The sequence below is a fragment of the Staurois parvus genome, unplaced genomic scaffold (assembly GCF_062004578.1).
Source record: "Staurois parvus isolate SC_StPar_1 unplaced genomic scaffold, SC_StPar_1.0 ptg003570l, whole genome shotgun sequence".
NCBI classification, from domain to species: Eukaryota; Metazoa; Chordata; class Amphibia; order Anura; family Ranidae; genus Staurois; species Staurois parvus.
The window spans coordinates 2,748-27,145 of NW_028321366.1; the positions used below are offsets into that span (position 1 = coordinate 2,748).

The 24,398-nt window shown below is 46.0% G+C and overlaps 1 protein-coding gene and 1 long non-coding RNA gene across 2 annotated transcripts; one reads left to right on the forward strand and one right to left on the reverse strand.

The window, feature by feature from the left end:
- Positions 1–634: 634 nt before the first annotated feature.
- LOC149427694 (uncharacterized) lies at positions 635–22,171 on the forward strand. Its single transcript, XR_016311232.1, has 2 exons — positions 635–734; positions 21,957–22,171. It is a non-coding gene; the product is annotated as an uncharacterized LOC149427694 (long non-coding RNA).
- LOC149427695 (NEDD4-like E3 ubiquitin-protein ligase WWP2) lies at positions 9,512–19,751 on the reverse strand. Its single transcript, XM_089667767.1, has 4 exons — positions 19,667–19,751; positions 19,350–19,524; positions 13,136–13,190; positions 9,512–9,672 (listed from the first exon to the last, which is right to left on the reverse strand). Exons 1-4 carry the CDS (start codon positions 19,741–19,743, stop codon positions 9,512–9,514), a joined length of 468 nt encoding a protein of 155 aa, XP_089523893.1. The 5' UTR covers positions 19,744–19,751.
- Positions 22,172–24,398: the final 2,227 nt, after the last annotated feature.

Below are 24,398 nucleotides of genomic sequence, written 5' to 3' on the forward strand. Positions count from 1 at the left end.
GGAAAGTGTCCGGACTGGAGGGGGGGGGAAAGTGTCCGGACTGGAGGGGGGGGGAAAGTGTCCGGACTGAAAGGGGGGGGAAGTGTCCGGACTGAAAGGGGGGGGAAAGTGTCCGGACTGAAAGGGGGGGGAAAGTGTCCGGACTGAAAGGGCGGGGAAAGTGTCCGGACTGAAAGGGGGGGGAAAGTGTCCGGACTGAAAGGAGGGGGAAAGTGTCCGGACTGAAAGGGGGGGGAAAGTGTCCGGACTGAAAGGGGGGGGAAAGTGTCCGGACTGGAAGGGGGGGAAAGTGTCCGGACTGGAAGGGGGGAAAGTGTCCGGACTGGAAGGGGGGGAAAGTGTCCGGACTGGAAGGGGGGGAAAGTGTCCGGACTGGAAGGGGGGGAAAGTGTCCGGACTGGAAGGGGGGGGGAAGTGTCCGGACTGGAAGGGGGGGAAGTGTCCGGACTGGAAGGGGGGGAAAGTGTCCGGACTTAAAGTGGTTAAGCAATTGGCCAAATTTTACATTGTATTGCCAATATTTCATTTATAATTCTTGGCATCAAAGTTCCTAAAGACAACCTTTAATATTTACCTTTGAGATACCCCTATAGGGTTGTCACCCTAGTTCTGTTGTTGTTTCTCTCGATGCTTAGGTTGCTGCCTTTTTGCCTCCACACCTGCCCCATGGGGAGATAATACCCGTCTTGGGCGCCGCATCGTCCTGTTGCAATTGTGGACCTGCTGACGGTCTGGTGAGTTTTGGAATTGACTTTATGGATCTGTGTAATTGGCATGTATATTTGTTTAATATTGTACTTTTTGAATTTTACTTTGCTCTACCCATGCCTCCTGAAGAAGCAGGAATTGCCGTGAAACGCATTGAGATGCCTCACCCACGTTGAAGACACCCCAGGCAAACTTTGATTCATCGTCAATAGTTTATTGTTTATATATCAGAGGTGGATGATGGTTTTGGTGGGTGAATCTTTAAGGGAGGTGTGACAAGAGTCACTTTGGGTGGGGGGGCCCATGGAACACAGCTCACTTTGGAGAGGTGGGGAGACCCCTGTCTCAGCTCCCCATATCCCTCTTATGTGTAAGTCACCCTGTGTCTCTTATGGGCACAGGGTGACTAATGGACGCTGAGAATGCAGTTGGAATGAGTTCAGATGTGACAGTAATATTTATCAGCTATATGAAGACTATTCCTCAAACTCAACCTCTCCAAAACCGAGCTTCTCATCTTCCCCCCAGCCCGCGCCACCCCCCCCATCCTTTCCATCACTACCAACAACACCACCATCAATCCCGCCCAGCAAGCCAAAGTCCTTGGCGTCATTCTGGACTCAAACCTTTCCTTTCAACCTCATATCAAATCTCTCACAAACACATGCAGACTCCACCTCCGCAACATCTCCAAGATACGCTCCTTCCTTACCCCAGACACCACTAAACTACTAGTACACTCCCTGATTATCTCACGCCTGGACTACTGCAACTCTCTCCTCACCGGCCTACCCCAGTGCAGGCTCTCCCCGCTTCAGACCATCCTGAACTCAGCGGCCAGACTCATCCACCTCACCAGCCGCTCCACCTCTGCCACCCCCCTCTGCCTCTCCCTCCACTGGCTCCCCATTGCCCAACGCATTAAATTTAAATTGCTCACCCTGACCTATAAGGCCATTCACAACACTGCCCCTAACTACCTCACCGACCTGATTCCCAGGTACCACCCTACCCTTCGCTCTTCACAGGACCTCCTTCTATCTTGCTCCCTGGTCTCCTCCTCCCACGCACGACTGCAAGACTTCTCCAGGTCCTCCCCCATCCTCTGGAACTCACTACCCCAATCCATCAGACTGTCACCTTCCCTCCTCACCTTCAGGCGCTCCCTGAAAACCCACCTCTTCAGGGAAGCCTACCCCACCCTCACCTAACAGCCGCTGCCCTTCCCTCCTCCTACCACTCCATCCCCCACAGCCGTTTCCTCCTGTGCCTCTACCCCCTCCCTCCTAGATTGTACGCTCGAAAGAGTAGGGCCCTCTAACCCCTCGTGTGCTGTTTGATGTTACTGTTCTGTTTCATGTATTGTCCCCCCCTCTATTGTACAGCGCTCAGCAAACCCTTTGGCGCTATATAAACTCGATAAATAAATAAATAAATTCTTGGTTGCTGATTCTGAACTAGATATGTGAATAGAAGGAGCCGGACCGCCTGCTCTTTAGTGAGATCCTAAGTCAGCCAACCATTGTCTAGGTGTGAATTCCCATTCACCTTTTGTTTAGATCACCCAGCTAGCCAACCTACTTAACTTACTGTTTAGAGTGTTACCTCTATTTCTGTATATAGCTGCGTTTGCATATGATCATGTGATCAGTCTCAGAATGTATTGTATAAAAAGCCCATTTGAGTTTAAAATAAAGACTTCCATGCAGGGGCGGACTGACGACTGACTGGCAATAGGGGATCATGGGGCCCCTGTGTCTTTGCCCAAACTCAAAAAAGCCTATAAAAAAGGTACCAGGGGCATCTCATGGGGCCCCCTACTGACCCCGAGTCCTCGGCAGTGCCCAAGTTTCCAAATGGTCAGTCCGCCCCTGGTTCCATGTTTATACGAACTGGTGTCCTCTAGTCTTGTTTGGTCAGCGGTGGGGTCCGTGGATCTGTGTTCGGACAGGGAAGCAGGAGTCTAACGGAAATACCCTGGTGCAGTCGGGGTCCGGTTCCGTTACAGGAGGTGCTATCTTTCTTTGTATTTTGTGCTAAAGAATTTTTACTCTGTTTCTGAGTTTCGAAAATTGTAATAAAACTCTGCATTTTATTCAAATTGCGTACTGGCACCTGAAAAGTCCATCTTTCCTTTCCTTTGAGAAGGCAGCAGATTTATAGGATACTACATAAGCCATTAAGATTTTTTTTTTTAACTATTATATTCCCTTTTTTTTTTTTTTTGCTTTTGAAAAATGGCTCTTCATAACCAATGTGCTGCTAGGTCTCAGATTGGTGTATAAATAGAACATTGAAGAGTCAATAAGCCCCATCTATGGACCAGGGGTAATTGTATCCTGGCAAGAGAAACATTAGAACCAGCTGTAGATTTGAAGGGTGTTTGGCAACAAGGCTCCTGGGGTTTTTCCAGCCTTCTGCTAGGTGATCAGAAGAGTCTTTAACGCACAGAGACCCGTTTTGTGGTCAAGTCCCTCAGAACTAAAAACCATGGAAATTTCCAGGGATATAAATTTCCTCGGACAAAAACCTCAAAACCTGGAACGGTTTGGAAATTGGGGACAGTTAGCCCCAGCGCACTGAATCAATGACAAAGTGTCCCTGGAAACCTTTTCAAAAAGTTGGCAAGTGTGCAAAGCGCCAGGAGCACACGCCAGCCTTGGATAATAAGAAGTTCTGGCTTCGAATGTGGATTGTTATACCATCCAGAAGCAGAATAGGACACACAGTCTGCTCGTCATCTACAACCAGCTTGGAATATTGGCTTGGTGCTTAAGCTAACTCAGGCATCTATTACACAATGAAAATCCTGTTCATACGCTGGAAGTATTTTAGTTTATGGGTACGTCTGTACTGGACCGAGCAACGTTGTTCGTCTACTGGTTCCAAGCAATTTCACACTCTCAATAGCGGTGATGTGTGTGGAAAAACACCCAACCACACCCTGAGCAGACAGTGGCTTCAGCCTGTTTGCAAAATCCAGAGAGAAGCGGAATGGAGGGATGTTGTTCATAGCAACCAAGCAAGTTTAAGATTCTTTCTCGAAGCTTCCCTACGAAAATAATTAACGTAAACTAGTAGTCATATCCAACAACCAGTTGGTGGGAGGTATTGACAAGCATATAGAGTAGGAATATTTGTTGAAGAACTACGGTGTGTGGATCTATTCAGAAGCCCCCACTATTTCTTTGTTTATAGCTAAACTACACTCACCGGTCACTTTATTAGATACAAATTGTTGGTGCCAAGAAAATATCCCCCACACCCTTACACCACCAGCCTGAACTGTTGATACAAGGCAGGATGGATCCACCACACCATGACACCACCACCACCAGCCTGAACTGTTGATACAAGGCAGGATGGATCCACCACACCATGACACCACCACCACCAGCCTGAACCGTTGATACAAGGCAGGATGATCCACCACACCATGACACCACCAGCCTGAACCGTTGATACAAGGCAGGATGGATCCACCACACCATGACACCACCAACACCAGCCTGAACTGTTGATACAAGGCAGGATGATCCACCACACCATGACACCACCAGCCTGAACCGTTGATACAAGGCAGGATGGATCCACCACACCATGACACCACCAGCCTGAACCGTTGATACAAGGCAGGATGGATCCACCACACCATGACACCACCACCACCAGCCTGAACCGTTGATACAAGGCAGGATGATCCACCACACCATGACACCACCAGCCTGAACCGTTGATACAAGGCAGGATGGATCCACCACACCATGACACCACCAACACCAGCCTGAACTGTTGATACAAGGCAGGATGATCCACCACACCATGACACCACCAGCCTGAACCGTTGATACAAGGCAGGATGGATCCACCACACCATGACATCACCAGCCTGAACCGTTGATACAAGGCAGGATGGATCCACCACACCATGACACCACCAGCCTGAACCGTTGATACAAGGCAGGATGGATCCACCACACCATGACACCACCAGCCTGAACCATTGATACAGGGCAGGATGGATCCACCACACCATGACACCACCAGCATGAACCGTTGAAACAAGGCAGGATGGATCCATGCTTCCATGTTGTTTATGCCAAATTCTGATCCTACCATCTAAATGCCGCAACAACCAGTCTGCCCATTCTCCTTTGACAACTACAAGGCATTTTCGCCTCACACGAACTGCCGCTCACTGGATATTTTCTCTTTTTCGGACCATTCTCTGTAAACCCTAGAGTAGGTTGTGAGTAAAAATCCCAGTAGATCAGCAGTTTTTGAAATACTCTGATCAACCATGCCATGTTCAAAGTCACTTAAATCCCCTTCTGAGGCTCGGTTTGAACTTCAGCAAGTCGTCTTCACCACATCTACATGCCTAAATGCACTGAGGTGGTGCATGTGATTAGCTGATTAGCAATTTGTGTTACCAAGCAATTGAAGAGGTGGACCTAATAAAGTGGCCGGTGTGTGCTTCTTATGTTTTTCGCATGGACTAGGTGGAGGCCTCCTTAAGCAAAAAAAAAAAATCACAGGACAAAAAATGTTTTGTCGTTTGGGAATCCTTTGCCCCAACCCTACAAGTTGGTACCCAGTCTAGAATGAAGTGTTTCCAATATATCAAGTGGTATCAAACTAGATTGCTAATTAATGACCCTCCAATTGATCCTGTATCCTCCACTTAATTGGAAATATCCATCAAAACCCTTTTATGTTTATGGTACATCAGGTATGGCAGGGTCGTGTTTTAATTAAGTATTAGGTACAGTCTTCCAGATCATCGAAAAGAAGAAAATAGCCCAGAAAATTCTGGACAATATACCCCAGTTAATAGAGCAGTTACTTTTTTTTTTTTTTTTTTTTAGCAAAGACAAATACTAGCACCTGTGTGACTACTACTATACACCACATTTTTTTTTTTTTTTACTCAGGATTTATACATCTTTCCCAATATATCCTGAAAAAAGCCAACAAAGAAATCGTTCTCATTATTCTGGAAACAAAGAATGGAATCAGATCCACGGTTTATTTCCTCTAGTGATGGAAATGATTCAAGCATCAATGGTGACAAAAGACCACATACTGGACGCAGTGTGACCAAAAGTAGATACGAGAAAGGAAATGCCCTTTACTAAAAATCTTCTTTCCTGGTGCCAACATGGCAGCATGGATGTGGTATGTTGCTATGGATTGGCGCCAAGAAAGGAAAATGATGGTATTTGATACAATTTGACACAGTGGCCAAATGGTCAACACTTCCACCTGACAGCATTAGGGTCGCTGGTTCCAATCCCAAGCACGACACCACCTACCTGGAGTTTGCAGAGTTCTCCCGATGACCGTGTGGGTTTTCTTTGGGTACTCCAGTTTCCTCCCACACTCAAAAGATATGCTGGTAGGTAATTGGCTCCTGTCTACATTGGCCCTAGTATGTGTATGTATGAATGTGAGTTAGGAACCTTGGATTGTACACCCATGAGTGTTAGGGACTGATGTGAATGTACTATATATATATAAAGTGGCACCACCTGCCTGGAGTTTTCATGTTCTCCTTGTGCTTGCGTGGGTTTCCTCCAGGTACTCCATTTTCCTCCCAAACTCCAAAGACATGCTGGTAGGTAATTGGCTCCTGTCTACATTGTCCCTAGTATGTGTATGTATGAATGTGAGTTAGGGACCTTAGATTGTACGCTCCTTGAGGGTTAGGGACTGATGTGAATGTACAATATATATGTAAAGTGGCACCACCTGCCTGGAGTTTGCATGTTCTCCTTGTGCTTGCGTGGGTTTCCTCCAGGTACTCCGGTTTGCTCCCAAACTCCAAAGACATGCTGGAAGGTTAATTGGCTCCTGTCTACATTGTCCCTAATATGTGTATGTATGAATGTGAGTTAGGGACCTTAGATTGTACGCCCCTTGAGGGTTAGGGACTGATGGGAATGTACAATATATATGTAAAGTGGCACCACCTGCCTGGAGTTTGCATGTTCTCCTTGTGCTTGCGTGGGTTTCCTCCAGGTACTCCGGTTTCCTCCCTCACTCCAAAGACATGCTGGTAGGTGAACTGGCTCCTGTCTAAATTGGCCCTAGTATGTGTATGTATGAATGTGAGTTAGGGACCTTAGATTGTACGCCCCTTGAGGGTTAGGGACCTTAGATTGTACGCCCCTTGAGGGTTAGGGACCTTAGATTGTACACCCCTTGAGGGTTAGGGACCTTAGATTGTACACCCCTTGAGGGTGAGGGACCTTAGATTGTACGCCCCTTGAGGGTGAGGGACCTTAGATTGTACGCCCCTTGAGGGTTAGGGACCTTAGATTGTACACACCTTGAGGGTTAGGGACCTTAGATTGTACACCCCTTGAGGGTTAGGGACCTTAGATTGTACACCCCTTGAGGGTGAGGGACCTTAGATTGTACGCCCCTTGACGGTTAGGGACCTTAGATTGTACGCCCCTTGAGGGTGAGGGACCTTAGATTGTACGCCCCTTGAGGGTTAGGGACCTTAGATTGTACACCCCTTGAGGGTTAGGGACCTTAGATTGTACACCCCTTGAGGGTTAGGGACCTTAGATTGTACGCCCCTTGACGGTTAGGGACCTTAGATTGTACGCCCCTTGACAGTTAGGGACTGATGTGAATGTACAATATATATGTAAAGTGCTGCGGAAATTGATGGCGCTATATAAGTACCTGAAATAAATAAATTTGCCAATTTTCCATGATCTTTTCCTTCTCACATGCAGATCAGAAGGCTGTAGGAGTGCAATATATAGCGCCATGCGTTGCTGCTTCTCAGGTAGTAATAAAGACTCTACCTAACTTTGAATTGGGAATCAACCAAGGAACTTATTGTGAAAAATCAAGCAATCAGATCTCTCTGTGTATGGCCAGATTTAAACAACTGCAATAGAAAAAAAAAACATCTGGAACTCACATGAAAGTAGACAAACCAATTTTTTTTTTCACATAAAGCAGGTGCAGGTTGAATGGCAGCCAAGGAATAAACAATTACTTCTAGTGAAGCTGTGCCTCGGGGGTCTCACTTAAACAGTCTCAGACGGGAACGGGATGCTTCCAACATCTACATAACTACACGACTGCTGGCAAGACGCGGCCCCTCTGTGCTTGGCAATTACCTTTTATCAACTTTCCAAAGATTTAAACTGCAAACTCAAAAACCCACCAAGCTACCAATCTGGAAAGTGGTCATTCTTCTCTGAGTAGAAGGCTCCTGGTCAGTCACGGCACCGGAGAACTTCCCATGATGCCTTGCTTTTAGTGACTTTAGAGAAGACACGGAGCAATACACACAGCTGATGACCAGTCTGTTCTATAGCTCTGACCACTTGCAGCATATGAGATGAATGTCTGAACATACACGGAGCGGGGGAGGTGCTTAGTCTATTCGGTCTATAATTTTGGTTTTACTCTTGGCGGCACTGCCTGTGCAAAATTTTTCAAGAAAAATACCTAAAGACACAATTCTATTCAACTTTAAAAAAACAGGAGCCTACAACCAGCAACCTATACAATGCAAACCGAAAAAAGTTGTTCCTTGGAGCTATGCGAATACCACCAGAACTACGCATTCACCTGGTATTATGTACGCCCGCCACTGCGCCAATGAGCCTTCAGACACTCAGGACTAAACCAGAAACTCGAATAAACTGCATACACAAAAAAAAAAAAAAAAGCCAGTTGCTTTTCTGATCCTACACACACGTAGCAATAAGCCACCCCGGGATCATCATAGAGTCAAAGCCAAGCCGATTGTCCCTCCTACCACTATATTGGCACATATGTCAGCACCTACTCTCCTCAACTGAAGTGCAGCAGACATTGGCCAAATAACCTGCTCAGATGGGCCCTCACACATTCAGCATTGCGCCAACTCAACCCACGCACACAATTATACTACTGGAGCAGCATACATGAACACTGAGCTACTTACTACGACGAACAAAGCACACCCAAAATCAATCAAATTCGTCTTCTAGATGCACACACACTCAGAATTAAGGTAAAAGAGTATCTATAGTACCTACGTCAGACCTGTACAAAGCCTCTTATCCTTCTGGAGCTCCATGCACTTCTTCTATCTCAAGACCCGCCTCCCACTGACGCCAGGACATTTTCTACTCTACTGGCCACAGGCCAGTTCCCAAAAAGTCTGAAGGACAGTCAAGTGGCCCTTTTATTGGCAAGTTTGGAGACCCCTGCTCTAGACCTACAAACACAGAATGACCAGTATACACAAAACTCAACCCACGCAATTATACTACTGGAGCAGCATACATGAACACTGAGCTACTTACTACAACGAACAAAGCATACCCAAAATCAATCAAATTCGTCTTCTAGATGCACACACACTCAGAATTAAGGTAAAAGAGTATCTATAGTACCTACATCAGACCTGTACAAAGCCTCTTATCCTTCTGGAGCTCCATGCACTTCTTCTATCTCAAGACCCGCCTCCCACTGACGCCAGGACATTTTCTACTCTACTGGCCACAGGCCAGTTCCCCAAAAGTCTGAAGGACAGTCAAGTTGCCCTTTGATTGGCAAGTTTGGAGACCCCTGCTCTAGACCTACAAACACAGAATGACCAGTATACACCCCAAAACTCAACCCACGCAATTATACTACAGGAGCAGCATACATGAACACTGAGCTACTTACTACAACGAACAAAGCATACCCAAAATCAATCAAATTCGTCTTCTAGATGCACATACACTCAGAATTAAGGTAAAAGAGTATCTATAGTACCTACGTCAGACCTGTACAAAGCCTCTTATCCTTCTGGAGCTCCATGCACTTCTTCTATCTCAAGACCAGCCTCCCGCTGATGCCAGGACATTTTCTGCTCTACTGGCCACAGGCCAGTTCCCCAAAAGTCTGAAGGACAGTCAAGTGGCCCTTTTATTGGCAAGTTTGGAGACCCCTGCTCTAGACCTACAAACACAGAATGACCAGTATACACCCCAAAACTCAACCCACGAAGACAATTATACTACTGGAGCAGCATACATGAACACTGAGCTACTTACAACGACGAACAAAGCACACCCAAAATCAATCAAATTCGTCTTCTAGATGCACACACACTCAGAATTAAGGTAAAAGAGTATCTATAGTACCTGACTGAGACCTGTACAAAGCCTCTTATCCTTCTGGAGCTCCATGCACTTCTTCTATCAAGACCAGCCTTTCTCAACTTTTTTCAATGCAGAGGAACCCTCAAAATAACTTTCCGGTCTCTGGAAACGCCTGCTAATAATTACTATATCTACAACTCATGATACATTGGTGTGATGGTCAGTGGGAAGAATGCTCCTTACACTTGTGGTCATTGGGAAGAATTACCCCCTTACAGATATCTGAAAGGATCAATGGTGTCTCATTGCTCAAGGAACCCCTAGCAGCCTCTGGAGGAACCCTAGTTAAGAAACCCTGGTCTAGACCAGTGGTCTCCAAACCGTGGCTTTTTGCTTGCCTTTATCTGGCCCTTGGCCATCTGGGGCACTGTTCTTTCCACTGACACCTACAATGGAACACTATTCCTCCCATTCCCACTATTTCTTCCACTGACACCAATAATTAATGACACTAAAAATGGGACATTATTCCTCCCACTGATAACAACAATGTGGCGCTATTCTTCCCAATGATACCAACAATGGGGCATTATTCCTCCCATTTCCACTATTTCTTCCACTGATTACCAATGATGGGGCACTATTCATCCCACTGACACCAACGATGAGGCACTATTCCTCCCACTGACACCAATGATGGGACACTATTCTTCCCACTGATACCAACGATGAGGCACTATTCTTCCCACCACCAATGATAGGATACTATTCCTACTGATGACACCAATGATGGTGCACTATTCCTTCCATTGAAACCAACAAAAGGGGAGCTATTCCTCTCACTGACACCAACAACGGGGCACTATCCCTTCCCCGAATACCGAATATGGGACACTATGCCTCTCACTGACGCTAGGACGTTTTCTACTCTACTGGCCACAGTCCGGCTCCCCAAAAGTCTGAAGGACAGTCAAGTGGCCCTTTGATTGGAAAGTTTGCAGACCCCTGCTCTAGACCTATAAACACAGAATGACCAGTATACACCCCACAACAAGTCGCTTACAGCTCTAGGGAATGAGCAGTACGTACCCCACAAGTCACTTACAACTCTATGGAATGAGCAGTACACAACGCACAAGTCGCTTACGACTCTAGGGAATGAGCAGTATACAACCCACAACAAGTCACTTACAACTCTAGGGAATGAGCAATACACAACCCACAAGTCGCTTACAACTCTAGGGAATGAGCAGTACACACCCTACAACAAGTCACTTACAACTCTAGGGAATGAGCAGTACACACCCTACAACAAGTCGCTTACAGCTCTAGGGAATGAGCAGTACACACCCTACAACAAGTTGCTTACAGCTCTAGGGAATGAGCAATACACAACCCACAAGTCGCTTACAACTCTAGGGAATGAGCAGTACACAACACACAACAAGTCGCTTACAACTCTAGGGAATGAGCAGTACATACTCTACAACAAGTCGCTTACAACTCTAGGGAATGAGCAGTACACACCCCACAACAAGTCAATTACAACTCTAGGGAATGAGCAGTACATACTCTACAACAAGTCACTTACAACTCTAGGGAATGAGCAGTACATACTCTACAACAAGTCACTTACAACTCTAGGGAATGAGCAGTACATACTCTACAACAAGTCGCTTACAGCTCCAGGGAATGAGCAGTACATACCCCACAACAAGTCGCTTACAGCTCTAGGGAATGAGCAGTACATACCCCACAAGTCGCTTACAGCTCTAGAGAATGAGCAGTACATACCCCACAAGTCGCTTACAGCTCTAGGGAATGAGCAGTACATACCCCACAAGTCGCTTACAGCTCTAGGGAATGAGCAGTACATACCCTCAACAAATCGCTTACTACTCTAGCAATTAAATAATTGTAATTCAAACTAGAAGTAAATATACCCAGCACTGAGCTATTTACTGCTCTAAAACTTGCTTGTGTCGTCATGCACCACATCTAACTTTTCTGGACCTACAAAGACCCCAACTTGGTCCGCTTTCTCCCCTGCAGCTACTGCCAAACCACTTAAAACCAATGCCCCAACAGAACTAAATATACTAAAAACTGGGCCAACTACCATCCCGGACCAGTATATTTCAAACATAAAGCTGCTTACATATCTTCCCATACAAAGTACACCCTATTGTTGGTTTAGAGATACAAAAGAGCACCAAGTCTAAAAAAGGGGAATCAATATGATACTAATTATTGGCTAACTCAAAGAGACATAACAGTCCTAAAGGTCTTATATCAAAATTTAAGAGCAGGTCAGTCTTTAGGAGGATCCAACAGGATCATTTTTAGAACCAGGATATATGTACTTCTATGGGCAATAAAAAAAGTTTCAGCATTGTAGGCACACCACCTGTAATGTTCTTAGGGACACTGGCTACCTGGCTGTGGAGATTGGTCCACCCTTACCCTTACAAACAGCATCCAAATGGCACAAAAAATGATACAATCATAGAGAACAAAAAAAAATTAAAAAAAAGAAACTCCCATTTGCTTTAACAAACTCGATATATGCAATACATCAGTCACTTCAGACATGGTAAACCAATTTTTTAAAATTTTCAATCAATGGGCTTGAGGTATGAAAACTGGCGCAATTGTCAATGCTAACCAGATCGGTCACTGCAGACCCGGTAAACCAATTTTTTAATTTTTCAATCAATGGGATTGAGGTATAAAAACTGGCGCAATTGTCAATGTTAACCAGATCGGTCACTGCAGACACGGTAAACCAATTTTTTAATTTTTCAATCACTGGGATTGACGTATAAAAACTGGCGCAATTGTCAATGTTAACCAGATCGGTCACTGCAGACCCGGTAAACCAATTTTTAAATTTTTCAATCAATGGGATTGAGGTATAAAAACTGGCGCAATTGTCAATGTTAACCAGATCGGTCACTGCAGACCCGGTAAACCAATTTTTTAAATTTTCAATCAACGGGATTGAGGTATAAAAACTGGCGTAATTGTCAATGCTAACCAGATCAGTCACTGCAGACTCGGTAAACCAATTTTTTACAATTTTCAATCAATGGGCTTAAGGTATGAAAACTGGCGCAGTTGTCAATGTTAACCAGATTCCTAGTCTCATTTAAAAGATGAAGACTGATTGGTTATTATATGCATCATCTCTGCTCCCCCCCCCCCATTTAGAAATCAGCCTCATTGCACTTTTAACGTTTCCAAATACTAGACTAACATGTTCCTATAAAGTTCAATAAAACAGTCGGTTAAAAAAATGAAACCAAGGAGCTCCCACTTACCCCATCCATTGGGTAGCGGTCCAAGAGGATCATTGTCTGGTGCAGCGGCCGGGGACTGCGAACAGAGAGACAGCAAGGCAGAAAGTGAGGAAAGGGAAGCAGGTAACTAGGTAGGTCCCCTCTAGTGACAGGACAGTGCAGGACTGGAGGCTGCCCTGAGCAGGAGATGCCATGTGCTTTGCAGACGTCCCCAGCTGGACTCAGCTCTCACACGTCCGACTTGCTCCCAAACCAGAGGGGAAAATATTGCAGGCCTTTCAAATGAAATCATTCCCACAAGCCACCAGTAAACGCCCAGCTCTTCCCGGCTCTGGGCTCAGATCCTGGCCCCCCTTTCCAACACAGACCCCCTCTCTCACCTCCTCCCCTCCCAAACCCAAAACCCGTCCCTTGGCAGAGCGGTGAGCAAGAGTAGCCCAAACTGAAGGAATATTCAGCAACTTATAGGCACCGCTGCTACCCCCCTTCCCTTGGATCCTGGCTTACAATGCACCTTTCTTCTCCTGCAGTGAGGGGATGCTTAGAGAGAAGAAGGGAGGTGTGTAAGGGGGGTGTGAAATTGCTGGGAGGTGCGGAGGGGGCGTGCGGACTGCTAATGTTTATATAACTCTCCCTCACTTGACCAGCTATGAAGTCCCCGGGGGATACGGGACCAGTCTCCACTGTGGGCAGTTTGTGTCGACCTCCTGAAAGGATCCCCCACAAAATACCAGAAGCAGTTGTGAAAACACATGTAATGGGCATTTGTGCATTCTTATTCTGATGGAACAGAGCTGCGTTGCACCATTCACTCGTTTAAGAAAAGAAATCTTTTATGGGGGAATGTGTGGCATGTATTTCCATGGCCTGCCCAGTCCTCTCATTCATCTGTGTTACTAAAATAAAATGATAGGCACAGCTTGAAAGCGATATTAAGAAAATGGATCATACATACCATGTAGGCAATTCATAAAACTCAGCCATTCCAGAGCACACTATTGCTAACCCTTTATTCCATGCAAAAGTAATACTGCGCTTAACACCTATGTATTATTATTTATTTCAGGTACTTATATAGCGCCGTCAGTTTACGCAGCACTTTACATATATATTGTACATTCACATCAGTCCCTAACCCTCAAGGAGCGTACAATCTAAGGTCCCTAACTCACATTCATACATACACATACTAGGGACAATGTAGACAGGAGCCAATTCACCTACCAGCATGTCTTTGTAGTGTGGGAGGAAACCGGAGTACCCGGAGGAAACCCACACAGTCACAGGGAGATATATATATATATATATATCTCCCTGTGACTTAATATATATTCACATCAGTCCCTAACCCAGTCTGAAATACCTAACGCACATTCACACGTACTAGGGCCAATTTATATATACATATACACACATATATACATATACACACACATATATATATATATATATATATATATATACATATACACACACACACAGTTGCAAGAAAAAGTATGTGAACCCCTTGGGATTACGTGGAGTTTTGCATGAATTCGGCATAAAATGTGCTCTGAACGTCATCTAAGTCACAACAATAGAAGAACACAGTCTGCTGAACATAATACTACACAAACATTAGATGTTGCCATGGTTCAATTGCACATAACATGTAAACATTCACAGTGCAGGGAGGAAAAAGTATGTGAACCTTTGGACTTAATAACTGGTTGACCCTCCTTTGGCAGCAATACCCTCAACCAGACCTGCACAACGATCTGGAGTCATTTTGGACCACTCCTCTTCACAAAACTGTTTCAGTGTAGCAATATTCTTGGGATGTCTGGTGTGAATCGCTCTCTTAAGGTCATGCCACAGCATTTCAATCGGGTTGAGGTCAGGACTCTGACTGGGCCACTCCAGAAGGCGTATTCTGTGCTGTTGCAGCCATTGTTTTGTTGAATGACTTGTATGCTTTGGGTCATTGTCCTGTTGCATCACCCATCCTCTGCGAAGCTTCAGTTGGCGGACAGATGGTCATACGTTTTCCTGCAAAATGTCTTGATAAACTCTGGAATTCATTTTCCCATCAATGACAACAATCCCTCCAGGCCCTGAGGCAGCAAAGCAGCCCCAAACCATGATGCTCCCTCCGCCATGTTTCACAGTGGGGATGAGGTTTTGATGTTGGTGTGCTGTGCCTTTTTTTCTCCACACATAGTGTTGTGTGTTCTTCCCAAACAACTCAATCTTGGTGTCATCTGTCCACAGTATATTTTGCCAGTAGTGCTGTGGAACATCCAGGTGCTCTTTTGCAAACTTCAAACGTGTTGCAATATTCTTTTTGGACAGCAATGGCTTCCTCCGTGGTGTCCTCCCATGTACTCCATTCTTGTTTAATGTTTTCCTTATTGTAGATGTGTCAACAAAAATGTTAGCATGTGCCTGAGATTTCTGTAGGTCTTTAGCTGACACTCTGGGATTCTTCTTTACCTCATGCAGCATTCTGCGCTGTGCTCTTGCAGTCATTTTTACAGGACGACCACGCCTAGGGAGAGTAGCAGCAGTGCTAAACTTTCTCCATTTGTAGACAGTCTGTCTTACCGTGGACACATGAACATCAAGGCTTTTGGAGATACTTTTGTAAACCTTTCCAGCTTCATGCAAGTCAACAATTCTTGATGGTAGGTCTTCTGAGAGCTCTTTTCTGCGAGGCATGGTTCACATCAGACAGTGCTTCTTGAAACCAGTAAACCCAAAACAGGTGTGTGTTTTTTAAGGGCAGGACAGCTGTCAGCAACACATCCAATATCATCACACTGATTGGAGTCAAGGTTGGCTCACTCCTGGCTCCAATTAGCTCTGGGAGAAGTCATTAAGCTAGGGCCTCACATACTTTTTCCTCCCTGCACTGTGAATGTTTACATGTTATGTGCAATTAAACCATGGCAACACCTAATGTTTGTGTAGTATTATGTTCAGCAGACTGTGTTCTTCTATTGTTGTGACTTAGATGACGTTCAGAGCACATTTTATGCCCAATTCATGCAAAACTCCACGTAATCCCAAGGGGTTCACATACTTTTTCTTGCAACTGTGTATATATATATATATATATATATATATATATATATATATTTATTTTTATTTATTTCAGGTACTTATATAGTGCAATCAATTTACGCAGCGCTTTACATACACACACATATATATTTATATATTGTACATTCACATCGGTCCCTAACCCTCAAGGGGCGTACAATCTAAGGTCCCTAACTCACATTCATACATACACATACTAGGGACAATTTAGACTGAATCCAATTAACCTACCAGCATGTCTTTGGAGTGTGGGAGAAAACCGGAGTACCCACGCAGTCACAGGGAGAACATGCAAACTCCAGGCAGGTGGTGCCGTGGTTGGGATTCGAACCAGCGACCCTAGTACTGCCAGGTGGAAGTGCTAACCATTTAGCCACGGTGCTGCATTAGCGTGCGTTCATATGTTCTTGAAGTGTGCGGTTTTGTAGTCTTTAGAAACATTCAAGAACATTGATTTTGCATAGTACAGAAAGGGTTAATTTCCCTACGTATTAAAGCGGAGTTCCACCCAAAAGGGGAAGTTCCGCTTTAAAGATTGGTCCCCCCGCTCCCCATTAAGGATTGACACCTTTGGCACCCATTCCACTCCCGCTGCGATCGCCTAGGCGATCGAATGCAGAAGGGAAGTATAACATGTTTATTATTTACAATTACTTTAATAATTCTTTTAGAAAAAAATAACCCAATTTCTTCATCCACACGAAGCGGATGGGGGAAATCACTCCCACCGAGCGATTGTATTCTGACAGCAGGGAGACTTTCCCGCTAGTCAGTGATGCCAGCTATAACCGGTAGCACTGTTCTTTCGAGAAAAACCCAACAGGCTGGTTGTGCAGACCTCGACTGGTAGATCAACTTCTGTACAACCACTGTCCTCATATATATGGATTGAAATTCAGCAAACCCCTACTGGACCGGTCAAATTTCAATCAAGGTATGGCCGCTTTGAGCCACTGCCTGACAAATGGCAGCAGTGCTGTCCCTGCTGAACGGGTGCCTTCAGTTGCCTGTTCAGGTCTATCAGATAAGCAATCCGAAGGCCAGCTGAATGACAGGTAGACATCGCTGCTTCTAATTGCAGCGCTTCAGCATTGTCAGTCTATAACAAGAAGTGCTATTACTGGTCTCCAAGTCCGACATTTTGCAACAGACTCACAAAAAAATAAGTTGCTTTGAAAACTGTACTGTTCTGTGCCAAATCATTGGATCAGGGGCTTGTTCACTCCAGTGGTTGAGTAGAAAAACCATTTAATCACCCCCCAACCACAACCCTCTTTAGCTGGAAAAGCAGCGGCTGGGGAGTACACTTGCCATGGCAAAAATTATCTCCCCGACAACCGGCTTCTGCCAAATGGGCGTGCTGGAAAACCAGCATTCGATCAGCGCTTGCAGCCAAAGTGTGTCCAGCAGCAATCACCGCAGGTAATCGCTGGTTGTGCAGAGAGCTGCGAATAGTTGCTGCCAACAGTGACCTGTCATGACAGTGAATGGGGCCGCACTTAGCGGCTGACAGCCGCAACAGAAACCAGAAGATTTCTGCCGCTACTCTTCGCACCGGCCCCAGTCGTGGGTGTGAATGACGCCTACGAGCTCATTTTGAGCGTGTGAAGCGTTAGGCTGAGGATTAAGCTGTAGGGTCAAATCAAGGATTACGATGAAGGGTCAAATCAAGGATTACGTTGAAGGGTCAAATCAAGGATTACGTTGAAGGGTCAAATCAAGGATTGCGTTGAAGGGTCAAATCAAGGATTACGTTGAAGGGTCAAATCAAGGATTACGTTGAGTGGTCAAATCAAGGATTACGATGAAGGGTCAAATCAAGGATTACGTTGAAGGGTCAAATCAAGGATTACGTTGAAGGGTCAAATCAAGGATTACGTTGAGTGGTCAAATCAAGGATTACGATGAAGGGTCAAATCAAGGATTACGTTGAGTGGTCAAATCAAGGATTACGTTGAGTGGTCAAATCAAGGATTACGTTGAAGGGTCAAATCAAGGATTACGATGAAGGGTCAAATCAAGGATTACGATGAAGGGTCAAATCAAGGATTACGTTGAAGGGTCAAATCAAGGATTACGATGAAGGGTCAAAGCAAGGATTACGTTGAGGGGTCAAATCAAGGATTACGTTGAAGGGTCAAATCAAGGATTACGTTGAAGGGTCAAATCAAGGATTACATTGAAGGGTCAAATCAAGGATTACGTTGAAGGGTCAAGGATGAAGGGTAATTATCCTTCTGTGAAGTGAAACAACAAGAAGCGCACCAACCTTGTGCATTACCTCAGTAACCAAAATGTATTTAATGAAGGAATGGTACTCACAAACAGCGGATAAAAACAGGCATGCAAGTCCACCAAGGGACTTCAAACGCAAGAGACCAGTGCGAATCCCATCATGGGTGTAGGTACTCAGTCCAGCTGACGCGTTTCGAAGGTCAAGCCTACACCCATGATGGGATTCGCACTGGTCTCTTGCGTTTGAAGTCCCTTGGTGGACTTACATGCCTGTTTTTATCCGCTGTTTGTGAGTACCATTCCTTCATTAAATAAATTTTGGTTACTGAGGTAATGCACAAGGTTGGTGCGCTTCTTGTTGTTTCACTTCACAGTTTGTTCGGGCTTCCCCAGCCTTGGTTTGGAGCTGCACGACTTTGGATACTCCGGTGGTTGCCTCTCTGGAGTGTTTTCCATCTACTCACCACCGGCCTGGGTCCCGGAGTGCAGGAGAAATCATTTTTTGGTAATTATCCTTCACCAGTGTCATGCTTTGGCCCCGACAATCAAACTAAACCCTCTAATAAAATCCCTAAACTTGTGACGGGAGCACCAGTCCTATACTACAAAAGGATATATTCTAAAACTTGTAAAACTGTTGGTCCAAAGTATAGGGAGAATGGAGAGCATGGAAGAGATAGTGGATGAGGAGGGATGGAGGAAAATAGAATGGAGGAGGAAAGGAAGAATAGAGAGAAAAAAAAAAGTAAAGAGACAGAAAGGATGGGGAGAATGTGAAAGGGAATGCTAAGAATTTACAGGTACTTGGGGAAGACTGGCTTTGCAGTCTGTGTGTACTCAGTAAACTGTTAAAGAATGTATTGCACCCTAAATAAAAACAAAGGACACCTTACCATTTTATTTGTATGGCACGTCTTACCTGATACAGGTAGCGCTGACTCAGCTGCTGCATCGCCCCTTGCAACTGGTTCCTCTGGGTCTGCCATTGCTCGTAGTTGCGGACGTACTCCGCCGTAGGTCTCTGCCAAGTGGTGGTGCGGGTATTGTGGTCAACGTAGTAGTATCGCCCTCGACTGTCCACCCGCTTTTCCCATCTACATAGAGAAAACACAAATGTCTAGTTGCTGCAGGCTTTCTACAGCACCCCCCCCCCCCCCCACCAACCACCACCCGCATTTCTGAGGGCACATGGCAGTGACATGGAAAGCAGTTAAGCCACAAAGTGTGAGGTCTCACCCAGGTGGCAGAGGTCGTTCCCACGTGGTGGTCTTTGTGTTATGGTCTACGTAATAAACACGTCCATTGCTCAGCATTCTCTGCTCCCACCTAAAACAGAAATGCGGGTTTTAAAGAGAAACGATTATTCAAATGCTTACATAATAAAAAGAACCAGACAAACTAAAAGAACATTGGGGAACTGGAGAAAGTACAGAGAAGGGCAACTAAACTGATAAGAGGCATGGAGGAGATCAGCTATGAGGAAAGATTAGAGGAACTGAATTTATTCTCTCTTAAGAAGAGGAGACTAAAGGGGGGGGGGATATGATCTCCATGTATAATACATAAGGGGGGATATGATCTCCATGTATAATACATAAGGGGGGGATATGATCTCCATCTATAATACATAAGGGGGGATATGATCTCCATTTATAATACATAAGGGGGGATATGATCTCCATTTATAATACATAAGGGGGATATGATCTCCATGTATAATACATAAGGGGGGATATGATCTCCATGTATAATACATAAGGGGGGGGTATGATCACCATGTATAATACATAAGGGGGGGATATGATCTCCATGTATAATACATAAGGGGGGATATGATCTCCATGTATAATACATAAGGGGGGGGGGATATGATCACCATGTATAATACATAAGGGGGGGATATGATCTCCATGTATAATACATAAGGGGGATATGATCTCCATGTATAATACATAAGGGGGGATATGATCTCCATGTATAATACATAAGGGGGGATATGATCTCCATGTATAATACATAAGGGGAATATGATCTCCATGTATAATACATAAGGGGGGAATGCGGGGTCCGTGGAGAGCGGATATAGTGAATTTGGGGTCCGGGGAGAGAGGATATAGTGAATGCGGGGTCCGGGGAGAGCGGATATAGTGAATGCGGGGTCCGGGGAGAGCGGATATAGTGAATGCGGGGTCCGGGGAGAGCGGATATAGTGAATGCGGGGTCCGTAGAGAGCGGATATAGTGAATGCGGGGTCCAGGGAGAGCGGATATAGTGAATGCGGGGTCCGGGGAGAGCGGATATAGTGAATGCGGGGTCCGGGGAGAGCGGATATAGTGAATGCGGGGTCCGGGGAGAGCGGATATAGTGAATGCGGGGTCCGGGGAGAGCGGATATAGTGAATGCGGGGTCCGGGGAGAGCGGATATAGTGAATGCGGGGTCCGGGGAGAGCGGATATAGTGAATGCGGGGTCCGAGGAGAGCGGATATAGTGAATGCGGGGTCCGGGGAGAGCAGAGATAGTGAATGCGGGGTCAGGGGAGAGCGGATATAGTGAATGCGGGGTCCGTGGAGAGCGGATATAGTGAATGCAGGGGTCCGGGGAGAGCGGATATAGTGAATGCGGGGTCCGGGGAGAGCGGATACAGTGAATGCAGGGTCCGTGGAGAGCGGATATAGTGAATGCGGGGTCCGGGGAGAGCGGATATAGTGAATGCGGGGTCCGTGGAGAGGGGATATAGTGAATGCGGGGTCCGGGGAGAGCGGATATAGTGAATGCGGGGTCCGGGGAGAGCGGATATAGTGAATGCGGGGTCCGGGGAGAGCCAACCCTTACTGGGGAGCGGAGGACAAAGCCTTAAAGCGAAATTTCTCCTTTTGGGTAAAGCTCCGCTTTAAATACTTAGATTGAAAAAGGCATTCTCCATCTAGTTTAACTAATAGAAATAATAATAAAAAAAAAAAAATAAACACAATAAATAAATAGAAAGCCTCCATATACATAATCCTGTACCCACAGTTGAGAAATGCGTTCACATTGGCCCCTGTACCAACTGATACTTAGCTTCCCTTAGCTCCCCCTGTGCTCTGCTACCCACCGGCGGTGAGATGAAAAATAAAGAAGTTGATCCAATCTACTTTAGATTGTACGCCCCTTGAGGGTTCGGGACCTTAGATTGTACACCCCTTGAGGGTCAGGGACTGACGTGAATGTACAATATATATGTAAAGTGCTTCATAAATTGACGGCGCTATACAAGTACCTGAAATAAAAAATAATAATCTGGAGCTTACACAGGGCTGAAGATCCCATGTAATGATGCTGGTGCCTCAGGGAGCGAATTGCCAAGCACAAGGAGCTTCCAGTGGGAGGAAGAGTGCGGAGTCACATGATACATTATATCCGGAAGTACTACATATTTTATCTTTGCTTGGTGCAGCATAAACATGGGTGGGGGAGTGATGATAAAAGAGCATTGTACAAGATTCAGGGCATTCCATAAAAGAACCTGTTGTTTTTGTCTTGCAGAGGTAAAGCCCAAGTTCATTTTAGACCTTCAAACTCCAAACCACGAGCAGACAGCTGAGAATCGAAGCTACGCAGTGCCTAGTCTGCGACCATGAATGCCGTATAACGAGGTGGATTGTTGTGATGCACGCATGTATATGGTGAAAATAAAACCGACTTTGCTGCCTTCCTCTCCACCGCATGGAATGTTCTAATAAATTACAAAATTGAATTAATGTACAGAATCTTCTCTCTCGAGCTCAGGGCTGCTGAAAAAATAAAACAACCTTGTGCAAACAAATGCCACGAGAGCTGCCAAGTCGCAGTGTAACCTGGTGAGTGTCTGCCACTGTGGCTTTGACTGGAAATTCCGTCATCCTCATGCCTGTGTCCTGTCCAGCCCCGCAGAAAAACTGGCACCGACATGTGAGCCGCGCCATGCCCCTGACCTGCACGCTGCGTGCATTTCGTCTGCCGCGCGACTGCTTCAAAGCCTGACACGGTTTACCTCACATGGTGTACTTGTCTCCTATGGACGCTTGGCTGAGCCCATATTCAATTTACGGTTCTACAAAGAAATAGTGACATTGCTGAACAGTCCTCACTCTTCATAATGGAGACGAATTCATGGAGAGCACTGAATACAGGTTCGGCTGGCAGTTCCCTGAAAAGTGTACAGGTGACGGGTAGAACCTGATGCATATCATAACATAGGGCTGCAATGAAGATAGAACCGTGTCTGGGGAGAAATTTGAATTTTTCGGAATCTGCCTTTAATTGTATTAATTGCTATAGAGAAAAGGACCACCAGTGTCCGGTTGTTTACTAGGACCTTTTCACTTCCCTTTCGGACACTGAAGTGACCTTGGCAGGTTCTAAAAATTCCTGCTGGCACTTTTCCTGAAAAAGAGGTATCTATACTCATCTTTCCAGAAGCCCATGTCTCCAAGTTGTACTCTGTTCTACTGCTGCAGCATCCAACCTTTGCTCTGATCCAGTGCTGCACCATTCAACGTTTGCTCTGTTCCAGTGCTGCAGCATCCAACCCTTGTTCTGTTCCAGTGCTGGAGCATAAAACGTATGCTCTTTTCCAGTGCTGCACCATTCAACCTTTGCTCTGTTCCAGTGCTGCAGCCGCCAACCTTTGCCCTGTTCCAGTGCTGCAGCATCCAACCTTTGCTCTGTTCTGGCGCTGCAGCCTCCAACCTTTGCTGTTCCATTTCTGCAGCATCCAACTTTTACTGTTCCAGTGCCACAGCCTCCAACCTTTGCTCTGTTCCAGTGCTGCAGCCTCCAACCTTTGCTCTGTTCCAGTGCTGCAGCCTCCAACCTTTGCTCTGTTCCAGTGCTGCAGCCTCCAACTTTTACTCTGTTCCAGTGCTGCAGCCTCCAACCCTTGCTCTGTTCCAGTGCTGCAGCCTCCAACCCTTGCTCTGTTCCAATGCTGCAGCCTCCAACCCTTGCTCTGTTCCAATGCTGCAGCCTCCAACCTTTGCTCTGTTCCAGTGCTGCAGCCTCCAACCTTTGCTCTGTTCCATTTCTGCAGCATGCAACTTTTACTGTTCCAGTGCCGCAGCCTTCAACCTTTGCTCTGTTACAGTGCTGCAGCCTCCAACCTTTGCTCTGTTCCAGTACTGCAGCCTCCAATGTTTGCTCTGTTCCAGTGCTGCAGCATCCAACTTTTACTCTGTTCCAGTGCTGCAGCCTCCAACCTTTGCTCTGTTCCAGTGCTGCAGCCTCCAACCCTTGTTCTGTTCCAGTGCTGCAGCCTCCAACCCTTGTTCTGTTCCAGTGCTGCAGCATCCAACTTTTACTGTGTTCCAGTGCTGCAGCGTCCAACCTTTTCCCTGTTCCAGTGCTGCAGCATCCAACTTTTACTCTGTTCCAGTGCTGCAGCCTCCAACCTTTGCTCTGTTCCAGTGCTGCAGCCTCCAACCTTTGCTCTGTTCCAGTGCTGCAGCCTCCAACCTTTGCCCTGTTCCAGTGCTGCAGCCTCCGACCCTTGTTCTGTTCCAGTGCTGCAGCCTCCAACCTCTGCTCTGTTCCAGTGCTGCAGCCTCCAACCCTTGTTCTGTTCCAGTGCTGCAGCCTCCAACCTCTGCTCTGTTCCAGAAGTGTCAGATGCCTGTGTTTCCCACCATACAATGTGTTTCCATCCTCCGGTCCCAACATTACTAATAGACACAGCAATGGTGTAAAAGGAATTTCCCTAATCCATACATTAGTCTTCTGCCAGGCCATGTGATGTTCCTGGGTCCTCTTCTCTCGGTGGTGCTGGGTGGATTTCAATACTGCAGAGAATGGTGCCCACATTAAAACATCAGTGCCGTTCTCTGCAGCACTTTACTGCAAGCCCAGGCCCACGTGACTACATTTGTGTGCAAACTGCCTGGTAAAGGGATGGAACTGGGGGGTTGCTAGAAGCTATGGCTGATGGGAAAGAGGCAGAGGAACTCTGATCGG

What these genes read in the sequence shown, in the direction of transcription:
- LOC149427695 (XM_089667767.1), bottom strand. Translation starts at nt 19,743, where the DNA reads ATGCTGAGCAATGGACGTGTTTATTACGTAGACCATAACACAAAGACC. An exon ending in GAACGACCTCTGCCACCTGG is followed by an intron (nt 19,525 to 19,666) that starts GTGAGACCTCAC and finishes TTCTCTATGTAG; the next exon opens with ATGGGAAAAGCGGGTGGACA. An exon ending in ACCGCTACCCAATGGATGGG is followed by an intron (nt 9,673 to 13,135) that starts GTAAGTGGGAGC and finishes CTGTGTTTGTAG; the next exon opens with GTCTAGAGCAGGGGTCTCCA.